This window comes from Lissotriton vulgaris, chromosome 7 (assembly GCF_964263255.1).
Source record: "Lissotriton vulgaris chromosome 7, aLisVul1.2, whole genome shotgun sequence".
NCBI classification, from domain to species: Eukaryota; Metazoa; Chordata; class Amphibia; order Caudata; family Salamandridae; genus Lissotriton; species Lissotriton vulgaris.
Window position 1 is genome coordinate 85,937,782 of NC_141695.1, and position 18,867 is coordinate 85,956,648.

The 18,867-nt window shown below is 44.9% G+C and overlaps 1 protein-coding gene across 1 annotated transcript in view; it reads right to left on the minus strand.

Moving 5' to 3' along the window:
* The window catches only part of LOC147700848 (putative DBH-like monooxygenase protein 2), a 477,613-nt gene that overhangs the window by 386,969 nt on the left and 71,777 nt on the right, over nt 1-18,867 (minus strand). The window contains exon 5 of the mRNA XM_086929749.1: nt 4,716-4,880. Within this exon, the coding sequence (XP_086785875.1) occupies nt 4,716-4,880 (165 nt within the window). The remainder of the gene's footprint in view (nt 1-4,715; nt 4,881-18,867) is intronic.

Below are 18,867 nucleotides of genomic sequence, written 5' to 3' on the forward strand. Positions count from 1 at the left end.
ACTCATCCAGGGGTGTCGCAACAAACACCTGAGAACCCTAATTCTGAGACAACCGCGCATATCGCTCGAAGAAATACTAATCCTCGCCAGGTCCCATGAGCTATCAGATGCTCGAGCAACAGCGATGGAAGCAGCCCTGAACCCACGATCAGAAGCAGGGACAACAGTGAAGACAGAAAGAGTGGACGCAGCTCGCAGCTTCAACCGAGGGGGCAGAGGAAGATGGCCGACCAGAACGCCACGCCGAGCACCATGCGGTTACTGCGGCAGAGAAGAGCACAACCAAGATGGCTGCCCAGCACATGGGAAAACATGCTCAAAGTGCGGAGTGCCAAACCACTTCGCAAGTGTGTGCAGAGGCGGTTTTCGTGGAAGAGGAGTTTCAGGAAGAAAGACAGTCACTGGAACCGTAAGACAGCTATCATTGGATGACGCAGCATCGTCACGCTCAGGCAAAACGCAGCGACAGCCACATCCACAGTTCGATGAGTCATCCACCGAGGCGGACGACGAGTGCTACTACGTATCATTCATAAGTGAGTTAAAGAAACGACGAAGACCCCAGCCAAAATGCCAAATACAAACTGATGGATCACCAGTGACCAGAGTCATCAACACAGGGGCCACGGTAAATGTAATGGGCATCCAACACTACAAGTCCCTGAAACCAAGGCCAAAACTAGTTCCATCCAAGGCACGAATACTCACCTATGGCAGCCAAGAACCACTTCCGTTGCGAGGGAAGATGGTGGTGCAGGTCAAAGCAGAAGACCATGAAGTAATGATGACATTTCATGTAATAGACAAAGAAGCAGACCTACTGGTCGGAACCAACACTGCGGAAGATCTCCGCCTTATTGCGTTTGCAAACGCAGTGAAAGTACTCCAGACCGAGGACATCTTACAAATGTTTCCCACGTTATTTGAAGGCCTTGGAACCATCAAACGACTGCCCATTAAACTACACATAGACCCTGCCATACAACCAGTAGCACTGAGGCACCGAAGAATCCCATTTCACCTTCGCACAGCAGTAGAGCAAGAGCTGAACCAGCTAGAGGCACAGGGAGTGATTAAGAAGGTGTCTGGACCGACACCGTGGGTGTCCCCCATGGTGATAGCCGAAAAACCACGCCAACCCGGAAAATTCAGGATTTGCATAGATATGAGGGTCCCCAACAAAGCCATACGGAGGGAGCGACACCTCACGCCCACTGTAGATGGCATCTTGACGGATCTAAACGGGGCCCAGTGGTTCGCTAAACTAGACCTTAATGCAGGATACCATCAGCTGAGGCTAGCCGAAGAAAGCCGCTATATAACAACATTCTCAACGCACCTGGGGCAGAGACGATACAAAAGACTGAATTTTGGTATATCGTCCGCGGCCAAAATATTTCAGAATGCCATTAAGGAAATACTATCGGGACTTCAAGGGGTACTAAATGTCAGCGACGACATTCTGATCCGTGCCAAAACGAGTGAAGAGCACCACCACAGACTGAAAGCCACGTTGCAGAGACTCGCACAATATGGGGTGACACTGCACAAGGAGAAGTGCCAGTTCTTTAGGAAATCCATTGAATTTTTGGCTACATATTTGATTCAGAAGGAGTGAAGGTAGATCCACGCAAATCACACACCATCAAGAACGCCCCTGCACCCACCACCGCGTCTGAAGTGAGGAGTTTCTTAGGGATGGCACAAAACTGTGCGAGGTGTATACCCAACCTAGCCACAAATGCGGAACCTCTAAGGAATTTGACAAAGAAAGAAAACTTGTGGAAGTGGACAGACACCGAAGACAAAGCATTCCACCAAATCAAGAATGCCCTACTAGATAGCACCACGATGGCGTACTTTAACACCGCAAAAACCACAGAGATACTGGTGGATGCTAGCCCAGTGGGACTAGGAGCCCTAATTTCACAAGAGACCAAGCCAGGGGTGTGGGCCCCGCTAGCGTTCGCAAGCAAAGCCCTAACGGCGACAGAGTCAAGATACTCACAAATTGAAAGAGAGGCCCTGGCAGTTAAGTGGGCGTGCAACCACTTTCAACTATACATATCTGGCCACCCGTTCAGAATGGTGACGGACCACCAGCCGCTAATCCCCCTATTCCGCGGCACAGCTCCTCACCCACTGCCGAGGATTGAACGGTGGGCCATCCAAGTTCAACAATATCAAATGGACCTCGTCTATCGACCCGGAGCAAGGAACCCGGCGGACTTTCTCTCACGACACCCTTCTTTAGAAGGACCCCACAACACTGAACAAGAGTGTCAGACTGAAGACTTCATAAACATAATATCAACCGGAGCATGCCCCCGAGCTCTCACTGCGGACACCATCATTTCCCACTATGACAATGATGCGGTCATCCAACGCGTGAAGGAAGCCATACTGTCAGGCTCGTGGGAGAATTTCCTGAAGAATGTCAGTGGCTGGAAAGAAGCAGACAGACCACGCCTGCACCAATTCTGGAGAGTTCACAATGATCTAAGCAGCGCTGACAATGGACTAATTCTGAGGGGCTTCTGAGTGGTCATCCCGAAGACTCTGCAGGAAAGAGCAACCGTCCTAGCGCATGAGGGACACCAAGGCACCCGCAGGATGAAGGCTCGGATGCCCGAGAAAGTATGGTTCCCCAGCTTGGAAGAAAGCGTCGACGCAGTGGTGCGGGAATGTCGAGCATGCCAGATAACCAGTAATCCAGACGCGCCGGCCCCGGTGATCACGGAAGACCATGCCCCATCACCTTGGGCGTGGCGAAGTCTAGACTTTGGAAGTTTCCCAGATGGGAGAGTCACTGTGGTATTAATCGACAGCTACACAAAATATCCCATTGTGGACCTAGCAGCATCCATCAGCTTCACAAACATTCGCCCTATTCTCAGCAAATCGTTTGCAATGTTCGGAATCCCGCTCCTCATCAAGACAGATAATGGACCCCCATTCCAAGGGAGTGACTTCAAAGAATTTCTACAAAGTCTAGGCATAAAGCACCACCGAGTCACCCCTCTGTGGCCTCAAGCAAATTGCGAAGTGGAAAGATTTATGAGGACAGTAAACAAAATTCTGCGAATATCCACAGCGGAAGGGAGTGACCCGGAAGAAACGCTACAAGCGTTCCTAAGAAAATACTGGAGCACACCGCACAGCACCACGCAGCAGTCGCCATGGGCACTGATGCTAGCTGGACTGAGGAGAGACTTGCTCCCCATGGCAGACAACTGGATTCCAGCACCATACTCACCAGCAAACACGCAAGAGCGGAGGAGAAGGGCGAATGAGTAGGCGAGTTGCAAAAGACGAGCTCAGACAAGGACCCTAAACCCTGGAGAGACTATTAATCCGAACACGAAGACCAGGAGGAAAATTCAAGACATCGTTTGAGCCAGAACCCTGGACCATCAAAGAAGCTAAGGGAACAGCAATCACAGCCAGCCGAAACGGAGAGGAAGTAACCCGAAACATGTCATGGTTCAAGCAAATACCACCGACGCGAGAACAACCCCACGACCCGGATGAATCAGCAACAAGGGAAGAAGGAGGAAACAGGGTAGAGACAAGCACCCTTCTGCCCACAGATGCTGTGGAGGCGACGACCCCATTTTCACCGGGACGCTCTCAAGAATCAACACCCATGAGAGGCAAGTGGCACTACAACTTCAGGCCCAATCCTAGGCCTAACCATAGACTAGCAGACTTTGCATGCTGAACTGTTTATTTTCAATTTTTCAAAAATCCAAGTTGGGAAGGGATGTAGCGCTCTAGTGCTCCGAGGGTCTCAGTTTGAGCCCCGGAAGCACTATCCACAAATGTATCACCTTCTGGCCAGGCGTGGCCAGAAGGCTTTAAATAAAAGGACGGGAGTGGCACAGCACTTCCGGTCCGCACCAGCATAGCAAGTGTGCATGTCTCCTTATTGCATGCGTGGGCATTGTGGCACGTGATTATCTTAGGCCTGGTGATTCCCTTAGGCCCTCACACTTTCCACATTATGTACGTAAGTCATCATTTTGAGCTACAGTTGTCCTGGTAAAAGGGGAAATCACATTGACTTAAAGAACACCTAAAAGAGAATGCTGAGTCATTTCTGCTAGTGTATAGCTTCCCTCCTGATTCATAGTTCATATGGTGCTGTTTGTGTAAACGTTTAAGATCAGTCATTGCATTTTTAAGGTTTCCTTTTGTATTTTCACACTGTGACACAGATCAAACATTTGCACTCAGATTGTCCTCTCCTTTATTTTCCTTTTCCTGTGTCTCCTTTCTTTAGTCTTCTGCACCCGTAGTTTGACCCCTTTGAATCAGTTCTGTGTCTGATTAATCCTGTAAAATAGCTTTTGGGGTGGGGGGGTTATGTTGCTTAGTGGGTGGAACAAAACAGGAGGTGAGAGGTGAGAAAGGGGGCATGTTACAGTTGAGCAATGGAGGCTACAAGACAGGAGGTGAACTTTGAGTTACAAGAGAAATTTTTCTGATGCAAAAAATAAAAGATGTTTCATCAAAATGGAAGTGATCGTTGAGCAACATGGAAAGCTACCCTGTAGCACCAAGAATGCATAGAGAGTCTGAGTTATAGATGCCATAGAATTGCCCGCCTCCATGATAGAATACCTCCACCTCCATTGAGTACCTCCGTACTCAATGGTGCGTGTAACTGTGACCGCAAACTCTGGACAAGCCCAGTTTTTCATTCATTGACTTACCTTGCCACCAACAGCCCATCCAGCAATCACCTCTGTACAGGCATAAAATTTTGGATTGGACATACATATGCCAGGTGCAATGTTGACGTTGGTGGAGTTTGGACAGCCGTAGACCAGGATGTGATGAACCAGATTTTTGTTGCTGTCTTGTATGATGGAATCAAACTGTGAGGGGATCACAGAACAGAAACGAGTTATAGAATGTACATTTTGTTTCCTGTGCTAAAATAGGAGGGAAATGTTGCAGGAGCAGAAATATTGCACTCTATAAAATGACAAGCAGAGCAAAAATTCAGGTTACATTTCTATTATTTAAAATGGAAATACATTTAATTTCAACACCTCTGTTTTTAAATTCTCTTGAATTTAACCCAGGGAGACTGTTATCCAATTTGCTTACATTTAGACTCATTCCTGCTCCTTAAAAATAAGAGTCGAGATATTTGCACATAAGGAGGTATCATTTTTTGCACAGTGAATGCCAGAGGGATAAGTGGACTAGTGCAAGAAGGCACATTTCCAAAATGTTCTACAAATAAACACATTTGACTCAAGTGTACATGCTTGAGAGGTAAAAATGCACAATAACAACTGAGACGCATAATGTGTTTGTAAACTTTGTCAGTGAGAGGATAAGCAATTTGGTGTGTATTTAGATCTATCAGGTAATAACATTCAAGCTACAACATATTTGAATATACATAGAAAAAATACATTAAGTTATACTTGTGATTTGGGGGGGTGGAGCTAGCCGGCAAGCAAGATGGCCGCTAACTAAGCGAGCTTCTCGCCTGCGCCCACAAAATCCTTCACTTCGACTAGAGTCGTCCAGAAAACATATCGGAGCCGTGGGGAAGACGACAATCCAATCAGTGGGCCATTACATCCCCACAACAGATGCCCTGCCACACTGCGTAGCCGTCTGGACTTCTGAGGCCCTGTGAGCGAAAACGAAAGCAAATCCCCGGGTCACAGTGAGCGGCCATCCCGTGATGTAAAGCACGCAGCGTGGGAGATTGGCTGAACGGACCGGTTTGCTCCTTTACTGCGACACGACTCAGACCCCCGGGGCGCTGGCTGGGCCTGGACACCCAAGGTGGCAGGGCACATCAATCCTGACCCGTGGGAGCAAAGATCACAGGCCGGGGGAGCAAACAGAACAAGTCAACAACCATAGCACTGAGACCTGCAGGGGTCATACCGTTTGCCTGACCGACCTCCCTGAGGCGCCACGCCTCTCCTGGTTCATAGCGCTGATTCCTCGGAGGTGGAGTGATGCTCTGCCCGAGACCTCACACGGAGAGGTGAGTCACTGGTGACTGAACACGCACATACTGTGCTTGAGGTGGCCGGATAACAGAGGGGCCAGAGAAGTCCTGCCACCATAGCGCTGAGGAGTGGTGTCACGGCCGGGCCTTCTACAACACGTGGGCTCAAGTAAGTCAAACAGGAAGAGGCAACCCACTGAGGGGCACCTCAATCACCGATAAGACCACACGCTATTTGAAAATACTGAGGCAGGTGTGGAATCCACCTGGAATTACGATCATACCCAATAGGACTACCAATAAGTACAAGCCCTGCCCCCCATTCACCTAAAAAACACTGAGCACTACGTGATCCGTTATAGTGCCCTGAACTGGTGACGCTGGGACTGCGGTGGTGTGTCCTGGGGGTCTACGGAGTCTGGACTTCTGAGACTGCGCTGGAATTTGCTGATTGGGTGCACAGTCAGGGTCTGTGGCACAAACAAAGGAATAACGAGATGACAGGGGTACAGTGCAACCCACGGAGAGCACAAGTGAAGAGCGCCTATGGATGTACCTGGAGTAGACGTGAAGCAATGCCAGTAAACCCTACTTGACCCAGAGGATGGCTGCTGGAAGAGACACTTTTTCTGAAGTGTTTGTTGTCGAGAGAGCCCATAGATCTTTGGCGCCTAAACCACCTACTGGGTCCAGACCGTGGCCGATCATTGGCAAAATTCGGAACTATAGAGAGCGCGATGCGGCACTGCGCAAAGCCAGCGAACTGGGAAACTTATCCTGTGACGGCATGGGCATCTCAATATACCCGTACTTTACCTCGGCAGTGCAAGAAGTGGGCAAGAAATTTGTCGACGTAAAGCAAAAATTGAGGGAGCTGAACATACCATGTGCCATGCTATATACGACCAGACTCAGAATCACCATCGAAGGTAAATCGTGGATTTTCAATGGATCATCGGAAGTACAGAAAGTCATGCAACAGAAAGGAAAATTGGGCACACGGAGGAAATTGCCACGAGGTGAACATGGAGAATAGTCCACAATGTCCGATGTCGAATAATTTTGGATAAATGGCACGCTGTGGATGATGAGGCGATGCCAACCCATGCAGTGAAATTAACTCTTGTCCAGCTGTCGGAGGCTGTCTAAGACTCACCTATAAGACTACTGAGGATATACAATGTCAGATTAGTTGACAACCGATAAGATAATACTGTACTGGCTATGGGTTATGTTATGTTATAAGGGCATTGTGCGTTGCTTGAAGTAGACAAATTCCAGTCGATACCCACACGGTTCCGTATACATTGAGGGGTATCAATGTCAACTGTTGAAGTGATGCTGTAAATGGGTGGGCGCAGAACCTTGTAGCCTAGGTCACAAGCAAAGGGTAGGCAGTTCTGACCACTATGTGTGAACCGCACCAACTGTTGTATTCTTCTTTATTTTGATTCTTTTGAGGGGATATGTTGATCATTGTTGAAGGGGTTGTCTCCACTAGTTCTGTGCCATTCACACTAATTAAATCTGTACAAGATGACCAAGGGCGTTTTCTGATTTTGCAAGGAGATTATGGGGGCACGGTGTTAACCATACTAAATGTATATGGTCTAAATACTGATGACCCCTCTTTTTATGCTGGAATTTGAGCACAACTGAGCGCCCTCCAGCCAGGTACCATACTCTTGGGAGGCGATTTTAATACTTGCTTAACCCAGCTGTGGATAGATCGACAGGCCTAGATAGATATGGTAAACACTCGGCTAGAATTATGAGAAGGGATGATAGATTGGAACTGAGTGGATATATGGAGAATGGGACACCCAGATAGAAGAGATGGGACGTGTTTCTCGTCAACACATCTTACGTGGTCCAGACTAGATTATTGGTTAGTTACACAAGATGTATGTACATAGACTACTGAGGTGCTACACCTGCCTAAGACATTGTCGGATCATGTACCGGCCCAAATAAAACTATAAATACCTATGCACACCCTGAGGCAATTAACATGGAGACTGAGACAGATGGCATTACAAGATCAGGTATTCCGGAAGGGACTGCGCCAAGCCATACTAAACTTTTTCAAGCAAAACACTGGCTCTGTCCAGAGTACAAGGGTCCTCTGGGAAGCATTCAAAGTCCCCATATGGGGACACTGTATAAGTGCACATGCAGGTATACTGAGAGATATACAACGACAGTTAGAGAAAATTGAGACTAACATTATCTAGCTGGAACGCAAATTCGAAATCACTCCATGTGACAAGATATTGGCCGACATTAGGAAACACATTGATAAGTATAATGAATTTGCTGACGATGAGATTAAATACATTTATTTATTTATTTGAACTTATAATGCGCAACAGCTACCCGCAGTGGGTTTCCCGGCGCCAGGGATAGACAAAAGAAGAAAAGAAGACGCAGCACAGTGCAATGAGCCAGCTAGAGCAATAGGGCAGATTTACTGAAAGAGCAGGGTCTTAAGTGTTTTCCGAAAGCAAAACAAATCAGTCTCTGATTTCAGGGCGATAGGTAGTGCGTTCCAGGATTTGGGGCCTAGATGGGAGAAGGACCGGCCCCCCCATCTTTACAAGTTTAAATCTTGGAACAACAAAATCGCCATTTGCAGAAGATCTCAATGTGCGACTGGGTTTGTATGTTTGGACAAGGCTCTGTAGATATTTTGGGGCCGAGATCTGCTTAATTTCGAAGAGATAACACAGGGCTTTAAATTTGATATGGCTTGGGACCCTAAGACAATGTAGGTCACGAAGAGCCTGTGAGGCCGAAGATCTCCTCAGTACATTACAGAGAAGTCGGGCCGACAAATTTTGCACCACCTGAAGTTTGTTGATGGTTGAAGTGTTGGCACCGAGATATAGGACATTTCCGTAGTCCAGGCGGGAGATTACTAACGCCTGGACAACGGTTCTCTGGGTGGCACGGGGCAGCATCCATAGGATTTTATGGAGCCATCGCAAGGTGGCAAAACAAACGGAGGCCACCTTAGTGGCTTGCTGCCTCATAGAGAGCTTGTCATCTATAAGAAATCCGAGGTTGCGAACCGCAGAGACCGGCTGGGGAAGGGGTCCCATGTCACTAGGCCAGTGCTGAGGGCCCGAGAGATCTTTGTTCTTCCCCAAAATAACGATCTCGGTCTTGTCACGTGTAACTTGAGGAGATGCTTCTGCATCCATTCAGCGACACGCGACAGTCCGACCTTCAGGACCGATATGTTGCTGCACTCACTGCTGGAAAGGGAGAAAACAATCTGAGTGTCATCGGCGTATGAAAATATGGTCAGCCCAGCGTCCTCCACGATGGTAGCCAGGGGTCTAACATAGATGTTAAATAGTAGGGGGCTGAGTATAGACCCCTGGGGAACGCCATACGCCGATGAGCAAGTACCAGATACAGCCTTTGTTGAAAAAACCTGGAAAGTGCGCTCACTTAAAAAGGAGGCAATCCAGGCTAACGCAGGACCATCTACTCCCAGGGACCCAAGAGAGTTCAGGAGGATGGAATGGGACACGGTATCGAACGCCGCACTCAAATCCAAAAGGATGAGTGCAGATGTCTCCCCGCGGTCGATACCGTGCCGTAAACTCTCCGTCACCCCAAGGAGCGTGGTCTCGGTGGAGTGGTGCGCTTGAAAGCCGGACTTGGAGGGATGTAAGAATCCCGAACTTTCCACAAGATGATTTAACTGAGTGTTAACATGCCTTTCCAACACTTTTGAAAAAACAGGCAACAAAGATATGGGTCTAAAGTTAGCGAGATTGGACATCTCTCGCAAGTATATAGCTCTGAACTACGGGGAGAGGGGCAGACCTGAAAGCGCCTTATCATATAAAATCAGGCATACACACACTATGGCATTTATCACGCAGATCCAAGACGCACAGAGCGATCCAGTTTAGGACGCACCGGTCATACTGAAATGTTTCACTGACTATTATACCCAACTGAATACGGCCCAGGTAACGGCCTCCACTCCGGTTATCTGGTACTATCTGAAGGACATCGGGGTGGCATGATTATCTGACACTCATAGAAAACATTTTTGCCTCCCTATTTCTAAGGAGGAAATAAGAGAGGCATTTAACTCTCTGCCTAATAATAAAGCTCCTGGACTTGAGGTCCTCCAGGGAGAATTCTATAAAGCATACTGGGACATACTGGTTCCACATTTTGCAAAAATGCTTTAAGAAGCATATGAGGAAGGCACATTACCAACCACACTGAATGAGGCCCTCCTAATAGCACTCCTAAAGCCAGGTAAAGATCCTCAGGTGTGAGATTCATACAGGCCCTTATCCCTAATAAATATTGATGTGAAAATTTTAGCAAAAATAATTGCGAATAGAAGACAACCACTTCTATGTAATTTAATACTACCGGAACAAGCGGGCTTTATGCCCACACGGTCTACTACCCACAATCTCCACACTATTTTCTCGCTCTATAACCAATTAGACCCAGACGTGCCGGCAGCTGCAGCCCTTTTGGACGCCGCCAAGGAATTTGACTCCGTGGAATGGAGTTTTATGTTTGTAAGCTTGTGTAAAATGGGGTTCCCCAAACCCTTTTAAAAATGGATCTCTTTGCTATATACGACACCCAAAGCACAAGTCAGGATAAATGGCTCCACCTCTGATCCTATAATGATTACACGTGGTACTAGACAAGGATGCCCACTATCACCAATGCTTTTGCACTAATACTTGAGCCACTAGCCTGTAAAATCTGGCAGATACACTCTGCAAAGGCTCTAAAATTTGGCCTCAGGCCGATTGGTATAGCATTGTATGCGGATGACATGGTCCTATACACCACGCACCCAGAAAGGAATCTAAACTCGCTCATCCGGGAATATGTTAAATAAGAACACTACGCTGGCCTCCGCATAAACTGTGATAAATCGGTTGTGATTCCACTTACTAAAGTCACGAAGGCCTGAGCTAGAATTCCCTCTGAACTGGCGCACAGATCCGGTTAAATACCTGGGAATCTGGGTACACAGAGATCCAGAGGTAGTCATTAGGGAAAACTATGGTATCACAATGACAAGACTGGAAGATCAGATAAACAGGTGGATAAAAATGCCTTTATCAATGGCTTACAGGATAGCCCTTCAAAAAATGATAATTTTGCCTATTTCTGTTCTGGAACATACCAATTTGGCTGAATAAGTCCTTCTTTCATAGACTACGATCTGCCCTCCAGAGACTAACATGGGCTTGTAAACAGGCTAGAGCAAGTGGGAGAGTCCTTACACAACCATATCACCTGGGCGGTTTTGAGGCACTGGACTTTCAATTATATTACCTATGTGCGCAGGCTCAACATGCACACTTTTGGACTAAACCTCAATCATACATACAAAATATTGCCGTGGAAACAGATAGCATTTCCCCTATGCCTTTGACAGTTCTGCTAGCAGACACAATTTGCTACACGACAGGAGACGTGATTCACACGGCTAAATGCACTTCGAGAGCGTGGCATGCGTTGGCACACAGAGCTGACAAACTACCGATATATGCGCATGCACTGCCCATGGCCAAACACCCCCACCTTACTGTAACTCAAGAAAAGAACATGCAGACATTACTTGCAGAGATGGGGTTAAACACCATGGGCCATTTGTTCCCCCATAATACATTTATTAAGTGGACAGATCCCTCCCTATGTGCACATCAGACCCCAATGAAAAGATTTGCGTACTTAAGGCTACACACGGCTGTGAGGTCACTATACACCACATTTCCGACTGAGCCCGAACAATTGTCTACACTACAAATATTGCTAACAGCTCCTACTTGCAAGAATTTAGTAACACAACTATACTCAGCAGCCCAAGATGAACAGGCAAATAAGCCCGTATCAGTGCAAAGTAGATGGCAAAGATCATTGGGTATTTCAATAGAAGAACAAGACTGGCACCACAGCTGTACACAACTCACACTTCTTACTTTCAATTGCAATCTACGCATTATACATTATACAGTTTATTCACCAACTATATTACACACCAGTTAAATTACACAAACTGGGGCATAGAGAAACTGATACCTGTCTGAGATACCCAGGTCTGCAGACATACTGGAACGCAGTCACCACAGCCCTTACTACTATGTTATCAGAACAAATTCCAAACACCCCCTTGACATGCATACTGGGAGCTAAGAAATTCAAATACGCTAGACGTAGGAAACCTTTGGTGGTAGTTCTACTACTTGCGAAGCGACGAGTAGCGTTCAGATGGGGGAGCAAGAGGCCGCCCAGACTAAAAGACTGGATAAAAGACATGACCTATTGTAAAGAAACTTTAGAGACATATGAGGACGACATCCCACTAGCCTCAAGACCCAGAGACTTCTGGGAAACGATACTACTGAATAAGTGATGAGAACCAGTGCGTGCTGTTGATATGGCGATGTAGTGCTTGGGGGAGAGTTCCATTAACAGACTTGGATGAGGTGTGTTGCCAGTGGGGATGCCACTACAGGGAACGATGTGGTCACATGGACATATTCTGCTGTCAATGGACATTGTTGAAGTGCAAATGTTAATGTGTCTGTTTATTACTTATATTGCAATCGCTAAGTGTCAATTGTATTTACTACTCTGCTATATGTATGATACTAAAGGCTATGTAATTACTGGTCAGAAAGAAAAAAAAATACAAAAAAAAGTTATACTTGCTATTTATCAGATTTTAACTAAGACTTTATTTACAAGGGGTCCACAACCGCAGGAACTTTGTCAGTATTTCAAGATATTCACACGGGATAAATTCACATACATTTAACCTAAATTACAATCATCTACATAATCTCTGGTTTCCCTTTAAATCTGTATGGTCGGACATTCACAAATTAGTATGCACCTGTGTTGCTTTGTTCATTAACCCTAGTGTGGTTCAGCTTTCATCTTCACCTACTTTCACTGACTACTTCAAACCTGAGCCAGGGATAATTTCTTCCTTGCTCAATAGACCACCATGACTTTTGTTTGAGGTAAATCTATTAGTGAGATGATTTCTGGCTGACCAAAGCTTGGTCTGGTATTTACCAGGAATTGATATATCTGCCTATGGCTTACTTTTGTATCACAATTCACATTTGTGCAGAGTTACATTGTTTAGATACATATTTGTAGCAATATCTATTTTCTGTATGGAGTGGAGACACTTTAGCTTATCACATCCTCTTTTCGGCTCAGTTTTTTGTAACTTTGGTCTTATACTTTCTAAGTTCCCCTTTATTGGGCATGCTTTTGTATTCATATTTCTGATCCATTGACTACCTTTTGAACGTAATGTATCATTTCAAATATTATTTTACGATACTGGGGGATTTAAATTTTCATTTAGAGTGTGACGAGAATGCTGATACTTCGCCTTTACTAGACAATCTGGACGGTTTTGAACTGACACAGATAGTCTCAGAACCCACACACAAGGCTTGTCATGTGCTGGATGTGATCTTTCCTCACCATCCTTCAATTACAGTGACAAAAGTATTGCCTTTCACCTGAACTGATCATATGGCAATTCTCTTCAACCTACTCAGTCTGAATAACCAACTAAGTACAAAACCTGTCCCCCACCAAAGTAAGATCTTGGCATAATATCAGAAAAACGCTTTAGTAGAAATACTTGATAATAGTACACCCATCCTAGTGGCAGACACCAATAAGGCGGCTGACAATTACGAAAATTGGATTAGGTCAGCCATGAACCAGTTGGCCCCACAAAGAACAATGAAACAGTGGAGAAACAAACTTTCTGCCCCCTGGTATAACTCTGACCTTAAACTTCTAAAATCTAAGTGTAGATGCTCAGAGCATGCATGGGGGACAGAATATAGCGAGCAAGTTAAAGCTACCTACAAACTTGCACTAACTGTATACAAGGAAGCTTTCAAAAGTTGAAAAAAGATTTATTACATAAGTGAAATCGGGGCAGCAAAAAACACCTCAAGAGAACTTTTTTAAGACTCTCACTGCCTTGTCCAATGTGCAACAGGAGAATCAATTTGCTCTTGATCAACCTCTCACCGATAAAATGCCCAACTTCTTCCAGTCTAAGGTTCAAACGATATATGATGAACTGGCTAGGAGGATCCCTGCCCCCACCACCACCTCTGGCAGGATCCCTGCCCCCACCACCTCCTGTTTACAATCAATGGAGGATCTTTACTCTCTATTAGGTACTTACTCTAAATAAATGCCTCATCAACCCTGCCACAGAGCCAGACCGATCGGGCACTCTCATAATTGAGCACCAACTACCAACCGATAATGATCCCTCATTAGGGCAATATAATAATGAAGCCATCCTCAAGTCTGGTAACGCTATTAGTAGGGATGATACCAACAAAATAGTAACAACCAAGGCAATTGTCTCAGAACCAAAAAAGCAAAAACTAACAAAGAGACAAAAAAAAAAAGAACGGAAAACCAGGAACAAAAAATGTGAAGCAGATCCACAGTTAGGTATTCGAATATACCCTATTTTTTCAAAAATAAATACTAGAAGAACAGAAGAGGATGGCCTACGGGAAAATAGTTTGGAAATATCAGGAAGAGATGATAAGTCCATCAATGTAAAACCAACGACCAAAAAGGAACACAAGGGCTCCCATCTATCAGGAAGAGAGATAAACCCCTCACAAATGACGAAGAATCAGCAAAAAGAGCCGTCAAGAGCCAACTATCCAGCTACCAGTGGCTCTGCCAAAACTCCAACAAAACCATAAACCAGGAAAAAAACTGTGATCCTTATTCTAAAGAGATCACGCAGTCTAAAGCAATCTGGAAGAGCATTCCATCCCAAGATAATGCTTTAGCCCTGGAAAACAACAACGTGGAGGGGCACACACAAACTACCGAGTCAATATCCATCCCAAAACCTCAAAACCTGCAAGTTGCAAAAAACTCAGCTGGTATAAATAGGGTATCAATCTGTGAAATCAGTCAATCACATACGGAACATCGCAAAAAAGCAGGGGAAAGGGTAATGACTGTCTCCTCATCACAAACAGCCTCAGAAATGGGAGTCCAAGATATTGTAGATAATCCCCAAAGTCTTTTCCTAAGACCAACATTGGAAATACCGAATAATTCGGATATGGGCAAATTAAGCTTTTGCTTAACAAATAAGAAAATCATGCAACAAAATCAGGAGGATGGTAAACAACTAAGGATAGATTCTCCTAAGCCCGGTGATGATTGGTTTCAAATTATTTGGACACCGGAGTATACGACACAGGGTTGTCATGATATATTGAATAGGAGCAACATCTTGAAACTTATGGCCGAAATTAAGGAATGAAGTGTCATTAAAACTACAGATCTAGAACTAGTTCAATTTTTAAAAGGGTCCAAGGATCCAACAAATGAACAAACACTGACTACTTGGAAATCCCCGGGGATAGTGCAATTAATATTAGGAAAATCAGACCTATTTCGAACATGGGGCATACAACTGTCACAGCCCAGTATACCACATTATCCGTTTCCTCTTAAGAAACCCAGCAGTCAGCCACTTACTTGGAAATCGGACAAACTTGATCCCCAAAAATCCGTTTACTCAATCGAATACAACGCTAAAGGCAGAAGCGACACAGCTCTCATCCAGGAAAGAATGGAAGCAGATAGAGTTGGGGGATCATCATTAACATAATATTACTAGAAATGGCTTCCGAGCATGCTAAATGACAAGCGGAAGAACTGACCGAAAAAAGATAAGGTGAATCACGCAGCAAAGGATGGTATACATGTGCTATCATGGAATATTGCCGGTGCGAAAAGATTGTTAGAGGATGGATTAGCCTTAGAAGAATGGGCTAACTGTGATATAATCGCTTTGCAAGAAACATGGTTGCAAGAAGATATTGCGTTAGCTGGTTTCATCCACTATACTGTTTCTGCAGAAAAATGCAAAATCTATGGTCGAGCAATTGGTGGCCTCTCAGTCTATGTGTCAACAGCTTTAAAAATTAATTCGGAACAGCCTAAATTTCCCGATCCAAGCATTCAAATAATCAAATTCTCAGAACAGAAAGGCCTTGATTCCACTCAACATGGCTTCCAACCACATCACTCCACAGAGTCAGCTTTAATAATGGCCACTGAAAGAATCTTCATGCTGATCGATGGTGGAGGTAGTGCTATCCTGATCCTACTCAGCCGTGTTTGTTACTGTGAATCATACAGTACACATGCAGCGGCTAAAGGCAATAGGAATCAAAGAGGCCGCTCTAATTCTTCTCACCACTTTCCTGACTTCCAGGGGACAGACTGTGTGCTGGGACAACTTCAAATCTGAGAGGTTTTCTCTCCCCTGTGGAGTCCCCGAAGGCTCAGTACTGGTGCCAACATTAGTTAACCTGGCCAAACTAATTAGGGCTTACATTTGTTTGTTGATATCATATGCCGACGACACTCAGATTGTTATTTCCTCAAGTATAGATACTGTGGTGGGGGGATTCTACAGTTGTCTTGCGCATAATATTAGCGAAGAGACACCCTCAGGTATTTGATCGCTTTATAAATCTCAAAAAATAAATAAATAAATACATAAATATGGAATGAATGCATAAGAATTACTTCAAATTAAATACAGATAACACGGAGATAACCCTTTTGATGCTCATGACGGAACGGCTCCGTCATGAGCATCGGTTGAGCTGTGCTCATGACGGAACCGTTCTGTCATGACCACGCCCGTTTCCATTAGGGCTCAGCACCCGGTGGTAAATCGTACCGCACAGATGTGGTTAAAACAGAGGTCCTGGAGTTTGGAAATGGACCTCGAATCTGGAAGCAATCTTGGTGGCCGGCTGTGGCAGGGTCTGCCTGGAACCGGTGTCTAAAGTGAGGAATTTAGCATTTCTGTATGATGTCCAGTTAAATATCCTAGGGTAGAAAAAGCTTGTGACATCACCCCCCGTTTGTCCTACTAAAAATGTGCTTTAAAATCCTGTCTTTCATTCCATCAGACCTTAGAAAAACAGTTGTAGTTGCTTTACTTCTCTCTCACTATTGCAATGCACTTCATGCAGGCGTTGACAAACATCAATTGCTAAAACTGTAATCGTTAAAAAATACCACCATATTTCTATCAGCATCTAGAAGCTTCACTGACAGCTAGTCAGGCAGCGCATTGAGTTTAATGTGCTACACCTGGTGCATAAAGCACTCATTGGACCTACAAAAACTCTTTCAGTGGTACACCCCCGTCTAAATCTGAGATCAGCCAGTAAAGTCTTTGTTCGGGTTCCTAAAATCGATAAGAAAAAATAGTGAGGTAGATGCCTCACCTATCAAGCTTTGAACCTCTTGAATGAGCTACCGATCCATTTTAGGCTTCAGTCAACTAGACCCTTGTTTAGGGAAATGGTTAAAACTTGGTTATTCCCTACTTAGGACTCTTTACTCGTTTCTTTGCACACCCTAGCGACAAGACACCTCAGCATTTTTGCGCTTTATAAATTCGTTAGTTACTTACTCATTCTAGATCACACCTTTAAAAAATGTTAGGGCACCACGTATTCCTCATGTCACAAAAAAAGTAAAAGTCCAGCCTGGCAACAATAAATATGCAGTCATATCTACACATAAATATGATCAGTGACAATTACTTGCATGTTTGAAGGTTATTCTGAACACCCAACTTTTATACAATTCTTTGTTTCTAAGAGCCCATCCCCAGTATCTGTAGTCCTATGTAGCGTCACGTGCAGATTGACATTTCTGTGTATTCCAGTTTAGGCATCGACCTCCTTTTCCAGGATTTCTTTTCCCTGACCTCAGTTTCTGTATACCTTCCAGTGTTTTCCTTTTCTTCTTGTGTGTTATATTATTATCCTGATTTCAATACTTCCAAATGGTGCCCATTAAACTCCAAAGCTTGTGCCTTGGCACTGAGAACCATTCAGGGCTTTTTCTCCATAGAAGATGTTGAGTGGCTCTTTGAAGTATGTAAAATTATTCTGCTCCTTGTTTATATGTCTCATATTTTTCACTTCGCAGAGAGATCACTTTCACAGAGCAGATACACAATTATTGCTGACAGTTTGTCTACTGTTTACCTGGTTTCACCTTCCTGTTATTTGCACTTGTGTTATTGTAATAGTTTCCACTGCAGACATTCTAGTTCCCTGTTCACTACCTGTTTGCTCCCAGATACTAGCCTCTTCTCTGGAAAACCTTTGTCCCTGCACAGGACCACTACCTCCCTGTCACCTTACCTTGTTCTGTACTCTGCTAGTGTCCCTGCTAGATGGTCCTGAACTTCACTAAAGGCCACAAGTGTGTAGCTTTTTTCTTGATCACAAAGGCCTGATTTGCAGAATTGGGTCATGTGCGACCAATATAAAGCCTTTTTCTATCTACAAAGGCCGAATTTCCATTTTGGTAACCTTTTACCGAATCACAAAATGGGTTACTGTGTCGCTATTAGGAAGAGGCGTGTTAAGGGCGTCTTTTCCTAATGCCGAATCACAGTGCTATATAAAAATGTTTTGCGACCAAAATGTGGTCACAAAACATGTGCATTTTACCGCCTACTTCAAGTAGGTGGTAATCCAGTTGCAAACGGGAAGGGATCCCCATGGGACCACTTGCCCTCTGTAAATGGTTGAGGAAAAGTTTTTTAAGAGCAAGTAGTGATGCCACGGACCACTGCCTACTCTTAAAGAAAAAAATTGAAAGCATGTATTTTTGTTTTTAAAATCTATCCTGCTTTCCTTTAAGGAAATGGGCTGCATATTTTTTTAATTTGCTTTATCTAAAAGCAAACACAGACATGGTGGTCTGCATTCCCAGCACAACTCCATCCAGCATTTTTAGTGATTCCCGATGGGTCT